Source organism: Myxine glutinosa, chromosome 3 (genome assembly GCF_964187855.1).
Source record: "Myxine glutinosa chromosome 3, kmMyxGlut1.1, whole genome shotgun sequence".
Taxonomy (NCBI): domain Eukaryota; kingdom Metazoa; phylum Chordata; class Myxini; order Myxiniformes; family Myxinidae; genus Myxine; species Myxine glutinosa.
Window position 1 is genome coordinate 16,510,153 of NC_136263.1, and position 18,439 is coordinate 16,528,591.

An 18,439-nucleotide genomic window follows, 5' to 3' on the forward strand; every position below is an offset into this window, starting at 1 on the left:
CAATCTTAATAAAAAGCTCGGGTTAATCGGATTAAAATTGATGATTTTTCAGGTGAAAATTGATGATTTTAAAAGTTTGACATTGAGTGGGGACCTTTGACCTTTTGACCTCAAGAATAATTGGTTTACCAATTTTGTGACAATATACAAATGCTGTTAATTTTCAATTCAATCAGATGAAAAGTGGCGATTTTAGAAATGTGACCTCCAGATGACCTTTGACCTCAAAATCAATAGGCTTCTCAACTGTGACGACCTCTACAACTCGGTGAAGTTTCATGACGATCGGTTTAGAATTGTGACCTGCAGGCGTGTGACAAACAGACAGAGTAACAAACAAACAGAATAACTAGAACGGGCACTCGGTAGAGCGCATACCTTCGCCGCAGCTACTGTTCTGTACTTGGCATGGGAGTGTAGGGAACAGAACAGTGAACAGTTTGGTGCTGATTTCATGCAAATCGGATAAGAATTGACCGAGTTATGACAAAAAACGCACATTTTGCAAGGTCGTGACCCCCCTGACCTTTGACCCCCAACCGCTAACAAGGGTAATGTCTTCACTGGGTCATGTCGTATATCACAAGATCGGGCATTGAATTCTGAACATTTTGGCATTAGTTGCATGCCAATTGGATAAAAATTGACCGCGCTATGGTAAAAATACGATTTTGACCTTTTCGTGACCTTGACCTTGACCTTTGACCCGATTGCTCCCAAAATCTAATCAAATGTGTCCCGTATAATAACCAATCATCCCACCAAATTTCATGCAATTCGGTTGAATACTTTTTGAGTTATGCGAATAACATACACACACACACACACACAGACATACAAATAAATACACAGCGATCAAAACATAACCTTCCGCTTTTGCGAAGGTAACAAGAAGGCGTCATGCGGAGCACGATACTTGCAAAATCCGCCCCTCCCCCCCCCCCCCCAAAGTTTTCTGTTGATACAGCAAATTGTCCATTTCATGAAGATTAAAATTTACAATCTTGATCAAAGCTCGGGTCAACAGGATGAAAAATGACGATTTTTCAGATGAAAAATTATGATTTTGGAAGGTTGACCTTGAGTTGACCTTTGGCCTTTTGAGCTCAAAATAGTTCGTTTCCCTATTTAGTGACTCAATGTGCAAATGCTGTTCAATTTTCAAGTCAATCGGATGAAAATTGAGGATATTAACAATTTGGCCTATGTTGACCTTTTGGCATATGTTGACCTCAAAAATAGATGGTGGTTGAATTCAGTGACCATATATATATATCCTCTTAGAAGTTCAAGTCAATCAAATGAAAATTGGTGATTTTAGAAATTTGGCCTATGTTGACCTTTTGGCCTGTGTTTACCTAAAATATAATACGTGGTTGAATTCAGTGACCAGATATGCAAGTCCTCTTCAAATTTCAAGTCAATTGGATGAAAATTGAGGATTTTAGAAATTTGGCCTATGTTGACCTTTTGGCCTATGTTGACCTCAAGAATACTTGGTGGTTGAATTCAGTGAGCAGATATGCAAGTGGTCTTCAAATTTCAAGTCAATCGGATGAAAATTGAGGATTTTAGAAATTTAGCAAAGTTGGTGACCTTTGGCCTATGTTGAGCTTTTGACCTATTGACCCCAAAAACAATAGGCTTCTGGCATTTGACCAACTCTACCATTTGGTGAAGTTTGGTGAAGATCGGTTGAAAATTGTGTTGAAAATTGTGTTCAAATTGTTGAAGAAAAAAAACCTGTAGGCCGGTGACAAACAAACAGACAGACCACAAACACAACCGACCAATATACTTGAAAAATCTTCGATTTTGCAAGTAACAAGAAGACGTCATGCGTAGCACGATACTTGCAAAATCCGCCCTCCCCCACCCCCCCCCCCCCCAAAAGTTTTCCATTGATACAGCAAATTGTCCATTTCATGAAGATTAAAATTTACAATCTTGATCAAAGCTCGAGTCAACAGGATGAAAAGTGACGATTTTTCAGATGAAAAAGGAGGATTTTAGAAATTTGGCCCATGTTGACCTGTTGGCCTATGTTCACCTAAAATATAATTTGTGGTTGAATTCAGTGACCAGATATGCAAGTCCTCTTCAAATTTCAAGTCAATCAGATGAAAATTGAGGATTTTAGAAATGTGGCCCATGTTGACCTTTTGGCCTATGTTGACCTCAAATATACTTGGTGGTTGAATTCACTGACCAGATATGCAAGTCCTCTTCAAATTTCAAGTCAATTGGATGAAAATTGAGGATTTTAGAAATTTGGCCTATGTTGACCTTTTGGCCTATGTTGACCTTTTAGCATATGTTGACCTCAAGAATACTTGGTGGTTGAATTCAGTGACCAGATATGCAAGTCCTCTTCAAATTTCAAGTCAATCAGATGAAAATTGAGGATTTTAGAAATTTGGCCTATGTTGACCATTTGGCCAATGTTGACCTCAAAAATACTTGGTGGTTGAATTCAGTGACCAGATATGCATGCCCTCTTCAAATTTCAAGTCAATTGGATGAAAATTGAGGATTTTAGAAATTTAGCAAATTTGGTGACCTTTGGCCTATGTTGACATTTTGACCTATTAACCCCAAAAACAATAGGCTTCTGGCTTTTAACCAACTCTACCATTTGGTGAAGTTTCGTGAAGATCGGTTGAAAATTGTGACCTGTCGGCCAGTGACAAACAAACAGACAGACAGACAGACAGACAGACAGAACCACAAACACAACCGACCAATATACTTGAAAAATCTTCGATTTTGCAAGTAACAAACACAACCGACCAATATACTTGAAAAATCTTAAATTTTGCAAGTAATAATTAAGGAAGGATTAGAAGACAGGAAGAGGGAATCTGTTTCAAAACCCCACCCAGCCCCTTTTTCACCCCACTGGAATGAAACAGACCAACAACACCATCAGCACAAGTAATAGTCCATGTACCAAGCTGGGAAAGTGCTTGCGTTTCCCCCACACTTTTCCAAAACCAACGAGTGCATCGCTGCAGGATTCAATTTAAAACAAGCGTTACACAAGCAAGCGTTACACAAACACGTTACACGTTACACAAACAAGCGTCCCCCGTCGGTGAAGTGATGCGAGTTGACAAAGTGGAAGACACAAGGCGGCCATCTTGGATTTTGACGTGGCGACCCAATTTTCAATAGCGTTCTTCCTTCTTTATGCGTAGATAGACCCACACACCACATTAGAAGTTAGTAGTTCGTTTATTTTTCAAGATATTCCGCTCACAAGGTTCAGACATACATGGAGGCGGCCATCTTGGATTTTGACGTGGCGACCTAATTTTCAATAGCGTTCTTCCATATGCCTAGTTGCACCCACACACCAAATTAGAATTCGGTCCTTTGCTTACGCATGCATGGACGCACGCATGCATGGACGCACGCATGCATGGACGCACGCACGGACGGACGCACACACGGACGGAGGGGAAAACCATGGTCCCCCTTTCGCTCCGGTGCGACGGGGGACAACAAACCAACGTCATCACCAACAGGCCAAGGTAAAAAGAGCACAAATGTATGTTCTTCAGCACTCTGGCCTCCAAATAACATGCCAAACGATAATGCTCCATGGTAGTAGCAGAACGGGCCATTGGGCACCCGGTCCACTTCATTAGTCTCTGAATGTTGTGCTGCACATGCGCAGAATTACTGGTGCACAACTTGTTTCGATCACGTGCTCGAAGAGCACGCGATAGGAAGGAAGAAAGGCGTTTTTTAATCTATTTAAAAAGTCAGGAGTGTTGTCTCTAAGGCCACCCGCTACCTGTTGAAAAGCATTCGAGTACACGTCGAAACATCAATAATTTGAACATGACAGGTTCACGAGCAAGTCTCTCACAATTCCAATATCAACGAGCCCCATCTTCTATTTGGTAACCCAATGAGCACCTTCTCGTGCAGCACAACAAACCACACCTCGCAAACAACCGTGCCATCACAACTCCAATATGCAAACGAAAACTCCATTTCCATTAATATTGACACGACTGGAAACTCACTGAGAAATGTCCATAACGGAAGCCAGACAACTTGTCAAAGCCATCATTCTAATCCTGGACCAAAAGAAGGGAAATTGCACATCGCGCCTGCCACTGCCGAGTTCAACCTCTTTCCTTGGCAAACAAACTGCCTTATTAGCGGCCGCGTGCCCGGCCTCTCAAAACGTGCCTGATGCAGCAAATCCTCATGGGAAGGAAAAAGCTCCGCGGCAGGGAGTCAGAGAGAAGTTGAAGAGGAAGGCTTCACAGGGCACATTGGATATGCCACGGGCACCCGTGCACGACACCGAGCAATTTTAAAGACAAACCAGAGAAAGTGGCCACGTTGCTCCAGGGAAGGAAGGGGTCAACACAAATTTGATAACCCTCAGCCGTGCTCATCAACACAAGGTTATAGAGAATGCAAACAAGATCAATAACAGCATGCTTGGAATATTTGCTTGGCAGCACCAGCAGTAGACAATCTTCGTGTTTGACACAAATATCTCAAAATAAAAAAGGATTGTTCAATATTAACACGGGCTTTGTATTCCAGAAGGGGGAGGAGAGTGGGGGGCTGGAAATCTTAATGTGGAGGAAAGTTGAAACTTCATTCATTTATGATATTCCCCTGCTGCACATACTTGCCCCATCGATGACGGGTCATGCTGATGTGGTCTGCGTATAAATATTTGGGGGGTCACGTGGGCATTTCAGGGCACAGGCTTCGCAATCCATCTCCACTAAAGTAGTAATGGTCACATTTGTTGTGCGAAGGCAAGTTTCATTAGCAGTTACTCTGAGATGGCTTACCTGGACACAATGTATCTTTTGGCAGATTTTCATCCTGCCATGCCGCTGATGCATGCATCACCTAGCAACACCAGGAACACCTCTGACTCACTCCCACACAAAATAAACTTTCTCCCCAATTCAGTATCCACCTTTTCCTCCGATGAAGGGTTAACACCTGAAATGGCAACTTCTCCTTCCTTCTGATGGAAGGTAGCGTATTACTTGGATAAATGTTACGTCTATTCCATTCAACGAGTGCGTGCCCGTACGTGCGGGGAGGTAAGTACGTGGACATACGTATGTTGACGTACGTACCAAAAATAAGGCCTCACTGTCCGGAAGTTCGCATATCGCAGTTACCATTAATCGCAAATTAGTTTTAATGGCCAATTATTCAATTTTTCAAACCGCGAGGCAGAAACAACAAACACACGTGGTTCCTTCGCTGTAGCTTGACCGTACGTGCAAAGAAAAATTAAAACTTTCATCGTTCCTTCGGTCTTCGCTCTCGTCCTTCGCCGTTCCTTCGCTCTCGTCCTTCGCTGCTCCTTCGTTCACGTACAAAACGTATGTGTTTGCTAAATAAATGGCCATAACTTGGTAACCACTTGTCCGATTAATAGCAAACCTTGAAAAGGCACATCCTCAGGTCCCCAGCAATATACCTGGCAAGTTTCACTTAGATCGGACCAGTGGTTGTCGAGAAACAGCGGTCACAGACATACACACAGACAGACACACAGACACACAGAGATTGCTTGCATTATAGAGAGATGCTCCAACCCCATCCATTGCTCAGCTGACTCACTGAGGGCTCACTTTGACTCTGGACAAACTTTCGTTTTTCCACTTTTCCAGCACCAACTAGGCATTTTCTGCAGATTTCATGGAGGAATCCAGTGGTTGTTCCCTTAGATCAGCTGTGACATCTGGTTGTACATGAACGCTCAAGATCGATTGATGAACATGCCACAACATTGAAACACGACACAAAATACATGAATCACAACATTGCGCAGACAATCTGCAATTTTCAGGCGATTTGACGTTCTCCTTCACAAAAACCTCAATGTTGGACACCATCTTGCTTTACCCAGATTCACATGCATTACCTGCTCTGCATTGAAATGGATCACGGCAAAATGGAAGCATTCAAGAATTCGTTTTAAATGTTCTATATTAACAATCATTCACAAGCAGGGCGATTCTCCATGTGTGTGACGTCCCTCGGATGGACGTTAAACAGCTGTCCCGTCCCGTCTGCAGACATCATTTGGCGGCCATTAAAGATCCCACGGTTTCCTTCGTGAAGAGTAGATGAGCTATCGCCGGTACCGTGAGCAAATTGCAAATTCCTGCCATAACCTATGGAAGGCACTGCATCAGCAGCACGGCCTTGCTCCGAGCAATGCTACCCAGCAGCCTTGTGGTGCACACAAAAGAAGAAGATGAACAATTATACTTCCAGCTAAAACCATCCTCGTTAGATAAATAAATGCCAAGAATTGTGATGCCATCTCCCGAAAGCCACACATTGGATGAGTCTTGTGCAGAAAGGATAAGAATACTTCAGGGAAAAGTTAGGGAAGCAGCCTTGTAACACAAAGTTGACATTCCCCAAAAAATAAAATGGTTGCTTTGGAAAGGGGAGGGGGGGGGGGGGATTTGAGTTTTTTTTTTTTTTTAATCAAAACAACAATTCCACCGAGACATCTTGGTGAACACACAAGTCCAAATTGTACAAAGGACTTGTGTTGGTTTGGATATCAATCCGAGTTTGCCATGTTCTGCAGACATGAGACATTTAACGCCAAAGTATGTTCTACAAGGATGAGACTTCACAGTCGGCTTGTGTGCATGAGCAGTCGACGTACTGGCCTTTCATTTAAAAAGGCTCCTCATTCCAACATAAGCTGCACGCTGCTGGAAAGGTGCCGTCATACTGTGCAGCAGAACTGTGCCCGTTTACATTTGGAGCAGCAGGGTGGAAAAAAATATTGACTACATGCGGGGGAGTCCCCTGCTGCTCCGGTCAGCAAGTATACCTCAAACCAAAAATGAACATTACAACAACAGTAATGGTAGTCAGCTTACATTGTTCATGTACTCTGACAGGAGGTCTTGCAGGGCCTGACGCACGGCATTGCACTCTGCAACAATGCGTTCACGACGGTCGTCCCTCGTACACGACGAGTCGGCCATGAGAGCCGCACCGCTGATGATGCTCTCGAGGCGCTCCTCCAGCGACGGCCGCGTGCGAGATTCGTTGTAACTGAGTGGATCAAGCACAATCTTGTTCTGGGGGGAAGAAAAGCAGAACAATGTCAAGTTTATGGTTAAGGTTATAAATATCAACCAATGTATTTTTCCACTCCCTCTGGCAGGAAATGGCAGCAAACATCCAAAAGGCATTTCAGCCTCCAAACTAATTTGAGTGTTTGTCTTGTCTGTCTCTTGATGGGAGGCCAGGTATCGCATAGTCATAGGTGGTGCCACGCGCTGGTACCCATTTCCTGCATTCAGGGAAGGAATTTGAAAAATAGCCAAATTAAACCAAACAGACTACTCGTTTGAACAGGCACTGGAGGGTACACTCAGAAAACTGCTCGAATAAAAATGGGACAGAGCTAAACAGCCTTCAAAATGGTGCCTGTCTGCTGTGAATCCTTACCCATTGGGAAAAGAGCCTGAACAAAAACCAACGGCTAAATAAATTGCACAAAGCTACTCGGTTTTGAATGCAGGACAAATAAATAAATAACGAAGTAACTAAGTAAATAAGTAAGTAAGTAAATAAATATACATTCATGCATACATACATACATATTATATATATATATATATATCACTGCAATAAGCTGTTCTGCAAAACTGACAAGACTGTGATCCAGACAAGCTGACAATACCAAGCGGAGACGCCAGTAATTTAACAGCAGGGATGTCGAAAGTATTCACGCATATTGCTACTCTACAAAGGAGGTTTTATCCATGTGGTTTTATCCAAACCTGCGATGACAAACACCTCGGAAGCAGCACACTCTTCTCCGAGTAATCGCCTCTGGGTTCAATTCCCAGCTCGACTACAAACTTCCACGTTGGTGATTTGCAGGCAAAACAATGCATCAACAAAGTGTTGCTTTGTTAAATACATTAAGGTGGCTGTCCCATCTGTAAGCATTCACTCACTGGTAGCGATTTTGTCAAATTCAAAATGGGTGTCATTATCAATGGAGGATCGATGTGGATGGGGAAAAGACTTTAGCCGGGTGGATGGATCTCAAAAAAAATGATAAAACCTGCTGGCAGGTGTAGCGCAAGGGTGAATGAATGAATCAATGGCTGAGAGAAAAATTAAAAACTTGTCAATCATTCTCGAGTTGTATCTCTTCCATACCGATGGATGTTGCGACGTTAAACGAGTTAAGGGACAACCAATACCAGTGCAACCTTCAACGTGCAAGGAGCTGTTTCCCCATCTGGCTCATTATGCACGCAAACCATATACAGGCTTGACAAATGTATCACCGAGCAACATCTCAGAAACTCAACTGCATTTTTTTTTTTACTTCATTCTTCTTACATTTCAGAAAGCAACTCGCCCTCTTTTCCAAAATCTCTGCCAAGGCACTCCAAACCCCTTCCCCGCACCCATCCACTACCGCCCCCCCCCACCCCCAACACACAAACACACGCACAAGCACACACACAAGCACACAGACATACACACACAGACATACACACACAGACATACACACACAAACATACACACACACACACAGACATACACACACACACACACAGACATACACACACAGACGCACACAGACATACACACACACAAGCGCACACACACAAGCACGCACACACAAGCGCGCACACACAAGCGCGCACACACAAGCGCGCACACACAAGCGCGCACACACAAGCGCGCACACACACACATGCACACAAGCGCACGCACACACACACAGACATACACACATAAGTGCACACACACAAGCGCTCACACACACACACACACACACACACACACACACACACACACACACACACACACACACACACACACACACACACACACACACACACACACACACACACACACACACACGCCTGCCTTCATCTATCTATAATTCCAGTAATCTCTGTGTGTATGTTTGTATGTTTGTATGTTTGTATGTATGTATGTATGTATGTATGTATGTTTGTCTGTGACCGCTGTTTCTCGACAACTACCGGTCCGATATACTTTAAACTTGCCAGGTATATTGCTGGGGACCCGAGGATGTGCCTTTTCAAGGTTTGAAATTAATCGGACAAGTAGTTACCGAGCTATGGCGATTTCTTTACCAAACACCGCAAGCCGTTCGCTTTGGACCAAACCATTTCATGTAAATAGAGGGGGGGGTTCTGTGGTCGTTGCGAATGGACCAAACCATTCATGTAAATAGAGGGGGGGGTTCTGTGGTCGTTACTGCCACGTGGTTTCAAAGTTTTTTTTTGTTGTTGTTGTTTGCACGCATGTTTTTTTGCACCCACGTACGGGCACGCTCTAGGATGTTTACACACACACACCCCTACACAAATTTTTTTTTTTTTTTTTTTTTGGCAAGGAACGGGCACCCACGTACGGGCACGTCCTAGCTTATATATAGTACGGGCATGCCCTAGTCTATCTATAATTCCAGTAATCTCTGTGTGTCTGTGACCGCTGTTTCTCGACAACCACGGGTCCGATATACTTGAAACTTGCCAGGTATATTGCTGGGGACCTGAGGATGTGCCTTTTCAAGGTTTCATATTAATCGGAGAAGTAGTTACCGAGCTATGTCCAAAAAACGATTCAACCAATCAGAGAGCAGCGAGCTATCACGTGTGCCGAACGTGGCGAACAGACTCTGCCTCGGACGGCACATTTGAGAGCGTATTCATTTATTTCCCGTTGGCAAACTATGTTGGCGCTATGTTGGCGTTAAACTATGTTTTAAAACTAATTAAAACTAATTTGCGATTCTTTCGCTTTCCTGCGCGTTTGTGCACGCTATGGCGATTTCTTTACCAAACTCCGCAAGCCGTTCGCTTTGGACCAAACCATTTCATGTAAATAGAGGGGGGGGATTGTCACCGTACTCGCAAGCCGTTCGCTTTGGACCAAACCATTTCATGTAAATAGAGGGGGGGGATTGTCACCGTACTCGCAAGCCGTTCGCTTTGGACCAAACCATTTCATGTAAATAGAGGGGGGGGATTGTCACCGTACTCGCAAGCCGTTCGCTTTGGCTTTGCGAATGGACCAAACCATTTCATGTAAATAGAGGGGGGGGATATAATTTTAGATATACTAGGGCATGCCCGTACTATATCTATATCTAAAATTATATCCCCCCCCCCTCTATTTACATGAAATGGTTTGGTCCAAAGCGAACGGCTTGCGAGTACGGTGACAATCCCCCCCCTCTATTTACATGAAATGGTTTGGTCCATTCGCAAAGCCAAAGCGAACGGCAGTTACGAATCGCAGTTACGATGAATCGCAAAGTAGTTTTAATTAGTTTTAAAACATAGTTTAACGCCAACATAGTTTGCCAACGTGAAATAAATGAATACGCTCTCAAATGTGCCGTCCGAGGCAGAGTGTGTTCGCCACGTTTGGCACACGCGATAGCTCGCTGCTCTCTGATTGGTTGAATCGTTTTTTGGACATAGCTCGGTAAGTAATTGTCCGATTAATATGAAACCTTGAAAAGGCACATCCTCGGGTCCCCAGCAATATACCTGGCAAGTTTAAAGTATATCGGACCGGTAGTTGTCGAGAAACAGCGGTCGCATACACACACACAGAGATTACTGGAATTATAGATATATAGTACGGGCATGCCCTAGTATCATTAATTGTAAGTGGAAAAATACAGTACTTAAGGCTCTGCGTCCAACACACTGCCTGAAGCAACTTTGTGCTCAACACCCGTGATCAAAATGGATTTTAGGTTGATGGTCGATGGTCGATACTGTCAAGTACAACCTACACAAGGACTCGGACCCATCGTCAATTTTGTCCGAACTTTGGTTTTACTCTGAAAGTGGTTCAGATCTGTCTGTGCATGCCGAAGACGCTACAGGAAGCTGAAGCACAAGGAGCAACGTCCACCTGCATTGCACGTGTTTGGATCCCATTACAAATTGTATTGAAAAAATGGGACGTGCACGAGTTCGGTGACAGAGGTCAACAAAACAAAATGGTGACACGTACACACACTACACTGGAGGAGTCGATTAGGCCCATCAAAGCCTGCCCTGTTATTACCAACCTATAGTTATTTGTCCATGCACTATCCTTTTAAATGCCGAGTGTCACGTAAGGAAGGAGCACGCACCATTTTTAGGTGTCGGGACGACTCGGCAGGGATTCAAACCTCTGACCTCCAAGAGCTGACGCTCTAACCGTTACTCCGCCGACGGTGGTTCATGAAACGAGTTGTAAATTATGCAGTTGGTGCTTTGATTGCACACAAAGGTCAAACTGAATTTACAAACATTGCCTCACCCTAAATGTGGTTTTGAAGTTGCAGTTTTTGCTGAAAAAAAAACCAGAGCTTCCAGGGAAGCAGAACTCAACTGAACTGACTGGACAACTTTAAAGTCCTAAATTGTTGTGCTTTTCTTAAGAGCTGAAAACAATATGGCGGCCTATGGCGGCCATTTTGTGACGGATCGGGTTGGAATGCAATAGCAACCTACCTTGTGTGGTAAGGGTTAAACATTTTAAGTTTGATCAAAATCTGTTAATATTTGTGGACGCTAAAGTGTTAATGTCGTTTTCATAACCAAAAACAAAATGGTCGCCGAAGTCGGCCATTTTTCAATGGATCGGGCTGAAATGTAATACCAACCTGGTCCTTGGGGTAAGGATGCTGCATGTCAAGTTTGATCAGAATCGGTTGATATTTGTGGACGCTGGAGTGTTAACGTCGAAAAGTTAACAGACGACAGATGACAGATGACGACGACGGCCGCCGGAGGTTTCAGTATGTGCAGTGCCGGATTAAGCCTCGGCTGGCCCTAAGGCACATTTTGAAATTATAGAGAATGGCCTGAACAATTTAAATTAGATCTCGGGCTCATGGAAATGGAGCCCAGACAAAAGATGACCCTGATTCATGAACAAAATATTTAATACAAACAAACAAATATTTAATGTGAAAAGAAACTACTTTCAAACTACAGACTTGGCATTTAATATGGAATATTTTTTTTGTGGGGGTGAACTTACTTTTCAAGATGACTTGGAACCAAAAGTTCATTGGAATTATGTTGAAATTATTCTAGATTTTGTTAATGTGACCTTTAAAAGAAACAAAAACCACATTTGACATTTCGAAACAAATAAATTGATCCTTGAAAGTGATGTAAACCGATATCGAACTCAATTCACGGACAGTACTGTGTTAAACTTCTGTACGTTTTCCAGAAGTATCTCTTTATTTTGCACATTAGCCAATTTTTTTTCCAACAAAAACAAAAGCTAAATTATGACTGGGATTACGGACAGTAAAATAACAGTTCAGTACTTCGTGTAACCCCCACGAGCATTCAGGAGAGCACGTACACGTCGAGGCATGCTGTTCACGAGATTTGCCAAGGTTTGGACAGGAATCGCTTGCCAAGCAGTGACAATAGTCTGCTGCAATTCATGCACAGAGGTAGGCTGCTGGTCCAAGTTGTCGATTTGACGCGTTAATTCTGCCCACAAGTTCTCTATCGGATTCATATCCGGGGACATGGCAGGCCACTCCATATGCTCTACACCACGGTCAGCAAGAAAGTGTTGGATCATGCGAGCACGATGAGGCGTGCATTGTCATCTTGGAAGACAAAGTTTCCTCGAAAGGCTGCACGAGCAAATGGAAGCAATGTTTCTTCCAGAATGACCCTGTACTTGAACTGGTTCAGGTTTCCATTCAGAACAACCAGGTCAGTTTTGCCCCCTGCATAAAAAGCAGCCCAAACGGTCACCCCACCACCTCCAGCTTGGACTCTTGGCACTATACAATCTTCGTTGTGGGCTTCATGCACTTGTCTGCGCACTCGGACGCGGCCATCTTGACGATAGACCAGAAATCTAGACTCGTCACTGAAGGTCACGTGATTCCAGTGTCCTGGCTGCCATTGAGGGTGCTCTCTGGCCCACTGCAATCGGCGCTGGCTGTGTTGTCTGGTCAGGTGTGGCTTTCTCAGGGGACGCCTGGCACGATAGCCTGCTTGAACCAGTCGTTGGTTGACTAGCCTTCTGGATACAGGCACATTTGTCAGTTGCTGCCACTCAGCCCTAAGCCGATTAGCTGACTTGGTACGGCCATTGCAGACTAACCGGTGCAGCTGGCGATCATCTCTCCTTGTGGTTCTGCGTGGACGTCCTGGCCTCGGTAGTGGAGTAGGGACACCCCACTGAGCATTTCGTTTCAGGATCTTTGACACCTGACCTTGAGTGATGCCATACTGCCGAGCAATAGCACGCTGTTTCATGCCAGAATTTCGTAAAGCCACCACTCCATGACAAACAGCATTGTCAAGTTGACGGACCATCTCCAGAGGAAGCGGCAATAACTTTTGTAGACGTGCAGCAGTTGTTTTCCACTAATACAGAACGCAACAACCCTTATATATCCGATTGTGAAGCCAATCGTCAAATGCACCTGTCCTTACATTTTGTCACGTCACCTGTGATATAATCCTGTTATTGACTTCTTGCTGCGAAAGACAATCAGTGACATGGTTCTTTCAACAAAGACATCACCAAAGGGTAAAAGAAACTCACTAGATTGATATACTGAGATCAGAAAGTAAACTCAAGTCAAGAAAAAAATATATATTCCATATTAAATGCCAAGTCTGTAGTTTAGTCCATACAATTTGTAGTGTATGAATATATGCATGACAAAACACGCACAGATTTGGCACTTTGCTTTACAGTTTACTAGACCTTAGATTGTAACCTTGCGCGCGTTTACAACTGCAAACTCTTCAATTACGGAACTGAAGTCCAGTTCTCGGAGCAAATCTATTGACGGAGCAAATAATAAAAATTGACGAAAACTGCTTGTCCATTTTTGTGGCCCGAATTTTTGGCTGGCCCTAAGGCACATGCCTTGTCTGCCTAATGGTTAATCTGGCTTTGAGTATGTGATGAACTCAACTGGACGGTAATCCAGTCGAGTTAAAAATAGGAAAAACAAAGCTTTTCTATTGGGCTTCAGTTCAAATATTCTCCTATAACTCGCACGACTAATCTCCAAAACGGTTAGTCTTTCAAATGCTGTTATTTTGCCGCGTTTGAGGGAAGAAAAAAAATCACCAAAAAGTAGAACTCCATGGAGCTGAAAATTGTATATTTCTTCATCACAATTGAACGAGATTTTGCACAACACATTCACGTGAAATAAAAATTCCATCTCTAACCATGTGGTGGTTGGAAGAGAAGCGAAGTCGGTCCCAAAGTCAGCAAAACATGCCTAACAATTGATAAGGTACATATTGTACAAAACATTTTTGGTGGGTACTCATTTTAAATGGATTTTAACTTAACATGGTGAACAATGAAATGAAGATAGTATTAGGAATCCAATCCTTCCAGGTTGGATACATATTGTTTTTAATTCTGTGTATTATTATTATCTTCTCCAGAGGAGAGGGTATGACATTTTAGTCCGTTTGTCTATCTGTCCGTTTGTCCACACAGAATTAAATATGATTTTCTCTGCAACCGTTGGTCGGATTGACAAGACATTTTTCCACAGGTGCAGCTCCTCCTGTAGATTTTTTAATGATAATTATGGCATCATAGGTCACGTGGTAAGAGCGCCATCTTGGAAAACGAAATCATTTTGCACCTCTATATCTCCGAAAGCACTGCATAGAAAAAATTGAGACATGGCTCTGTAAAGAACTCTCCATAGGGAATAACATATGTTAATGATGATGTCATAGGTGCCTACATTATGACGTCATAATTCGACAAATACAAAACTTCATCCGATCAAGATGAATTTCTTGTCATCTAGGGATAAATTGGTGGAGAAAAAAAATATGATGACATCATCGGTCACGTGGTTCGGCCGCCATATTTGTTTTAACACAAAAACCTTAAAAACCACTAAAAACACGTCCTGGCGAGGGTCTGCAATCTCTGATTGCTCTTTCTTGTTATGCTTGTAATTATGCCACACTTTTGCATGTTTATTCGCTTTTTTACTAATTTTCTTGGCAACCGTTGGTTCAATTGACAAAATTTTCACCAGCTATGCATCTAATCATGTATAATTTTTACGATAAAGATGATGTCATGGGTCACGTGGTGCGGGCAGCATTTTGGAAAAACCGAAAAACAAAACAAAAATAAAGTAAAATAATTAACATTAAAAAAACTAAAAAAACATTGAACATCGACACGTCAGGAACGCACTATGGGGAACAAAATTCGATAATGATGCCTTGATCGGTGCCTCAATTATGAAGTCATAATTGGATGCAAACACGATCCGATCAGTATGAAATTTTTGAGGGTCATCAACAAAGAAACTATGACAAAATTAAATTGATGACATCATCAGTGTCATGGATTGGCAGCAATTTTGGATTGAACATAAAATCTTACATTAAGTCATAAAAAAATCTTCTTCTCCAGAACGGCTGACCACATCGATACAAAACTTCATGCACATGATCTAATAGACTTGGGGAATATAGAGTATAATTTTTAACCTCATAGGTCACGTCGTATGGCAGCCATATTTTTTTCTAACGTAAACCCTTTAAAAACCTCCTTCTCCAGAACATTTGGTGGGGAAACTTCACACACGTTCCCCAAGCCTTGAGGATACCAGGGCATTAACAAATAAATCATAGGTCGTATGATCTGGCAGCCGTTTTGGATTGAACGGAAATCATAAAATTATTTCTCTTGAATAGCTCCATAGATCGATATGAAACTTCACAATTATGATCGAGTCAAGGGGAATAAGTGTTTAAAATTTCAACATGATCGGTGGCACAGTATGGCAGGCATAATTTTTTTAAATTATTTGAAAAATAAGAAACCTTACTATACAAATCGTCTTTTACAAAATACACAAATCTTCAGCCATGTGACTATATGTGCATTTACATACTGTTAAAACTCATTGGCATCATGTCTATAAATTATGTACGTTATTAATTACATCCCATTGTATAAAACCCTGGTGTTGGGCTAGCGGCTAGGGTGCCGGCTTAGGATCCTGGGATCCTGGGTTCGAATCCCGGTCGATTGCTGAATTAACGCCAGGGGGGTTGACTCAGCCTGTCATCCTTCCGAGGTCGGCTAATTGAGTACCAGTTCACTGGTAATTCCCTGTTTGTCGTTAAAGGCGGCAAAAAGGGTTGGCGTCAGGAAGGGCATCCGGCCGTAAAACATTGCTTCAAAAAGGGGACCGAAAAACAACAACAACCACGGTTCCCGAAAAAGGCCAACCCCCGCTTTGCGGGGAAAAATGGCCTCTAAAGGTGGTTTTTTTTATTAATTACATCCCATTGGAATGTACCTTTTGACAATTCAGACTGCTGAGACCACTTAGACCTTTGAAGACCCTTTAAGACTGCCAAGCCCCAAGGACCCACCCACAACACCCACCGGACCCACCCACAAGACCCAGAGGACCCACCCACAAGACCCAGAGGAACCACAAGACCCAGAGGAACCACAAGACCCAGAGGAACCACAAGACCCAGAGGAACCACAAGACCCAGAGGAACCACAAGACCCAGAGGAACCACAAGACCCAGAGGAACCAAAATACACAAACATCCCCGAGCACCCAAACGTCCACAATCAAACTGGGAGAGAGAGAGAGAGAGAGACAGACAGAGACAGAGAGACAGAGAGACAGAGAGACAGAGAGACAGAGAGACAGAGAGACAGAGGAGAGACGGAGAGAGGGAGAGAGGGGGAGAGAGAGAGAAGACCTAAACCTTCACCTTGCAGCAATGAGGCAAATGAGTAAGGGGAGGGAGAACCACCACTAGAGTCTCTATATACTAGGAGAAACACCAGGATGACAGTTTATAGCTGGGTCGGGATTCAAACCCAGGCTAGACAGCTTAAAGGGGGGTGTGCATACATCTGGGCCATCTTGTCAGCCCTCCTCCTCCTCCTTCTCCTTACAGCTAGCAAAAGAGCACTAAAAGTGTATACTGCTCATCTCATTTATCACTATCAGCAATATAAATTTCCACCTTTCAGAAACGAGAAAACTGATACAGGGAGGGGAGGGCATGATAGGGGCGAGGCGATGATAGGGGGGCGGGGGGGTCAGAAAAATCCCTAAGTGATTGTAATTCAAGGATAAAAGGGAAAATATGTATGGATGTATATGTATATGTATATGCAACTGGCTCTGGCAAAAGCTGACACTTGGGGGCAAAAATTAAACTTGAGATTTTGATATCATCTGATTCCCCATGCTTTTCTCTTTCATTTCATATTTACATCATGTTATTTCGATGAAAATTAACGAAATTATGGTATTTTAATGACAATTATAATTTCGTTTAAACAATGGAGATAATTAGGTTCAAAGTTCACAATACAGTTCACATGCACAAAGAATGTGCAAACGTAGAGCTTTTCATTCATAACAAACATGCATGTCAGGGATCTCCTTCGAATTGCGATGTATGGCTCGTAGCAAAACATCGAAATTTCGCGATCTTCGTGTCTTTTTGACCGAGGAATCGTGACTTTCTGAGCACATTTTGAGAATGACATTTTAGATTCTTCATCGAATTTCACAACTTTTCTGTTGTTTCTTGGAAAAATGTTTTGGTGCGTAATAATCTCGAGAAGTTACTCTTTCTATCCATATAAAAATCTCAATTTGGTCGCTGTGGTCATATTTTGACTCTTTTCGGCTTTTTCTCGCTAAGAGAAATGCCCCCCAAGTGTCTGCTTTTGCCAGAGCCAGTCACATATATATATGTATATGTATATGTATATACACATCAGGTAAATCTTTGTTCAATCACACTCAAAGTTAACTTTATTTAATCACCGAGTTTGAGACCAAAATGAACGCAATTAGGACAATGCAATCAGCAAAAGCGCATTGCAGTGAGCAAAAATTAAACTGTTACCAAAGCTAACAAACGGTCCGATTTCCCACCAGAGCTTGAGTGGCTTCCACACAAAATGCCTCCTTGGTGGAAAACGATGAAACATTCCACTCCTTCATTGGTTTCCAACGCTTGAAGGACAACAGCATGTTAATAACTAGACCCGGGATAAAGCAGACTCCTTCCATTAAAAAGCAGCCAATGGCAGGAAGGGAAATTTGCAGGGCAAGTCAAAAAGGCAAGTTTACATTTGGGCCAATACCAAACAAACTCTGACTAATGTTAATTCGAATCTACGTGCTCTTCATAATGAGGGGAACAAAGCCAAAGACAAAGACAACAACAACAACAACAACAACAACGGTATATTTGGCAAACGCAAAGGGGTGAAGGATCAATGCCATATTTTACTCTGCATCGAAAATGTGCAATTTCAACATTTCTTAGTCCGATGGAATTCATTTTAATGGGCAGCGCACTGCAGAAGG

General features: G+C 42.9%; 1 protein-coding gene across 1 annotated transcript in view; it reads right to left on the reverse strand.

Moving 5' to 3' along the window:
- LOC137423802 (catenin alpha-2) overlaps positions 1 to 18,439 on the reverse strand; it is a 220,929-nt gene that overhangs the window by 140,946 nt on the left and 61,544 nt on the right. The window contains exon 8 of the mRNA XM_068111318.2: positions 6,903 to 7,106. Within this exon, the coding sequence (XP_067967419.1) occupies positions 6,903 to 7,106 (204 nt within the window). The remainder of the gene's footprint in view (positions 1 to 6,902; positions 7,107 to 18,439) is intronic.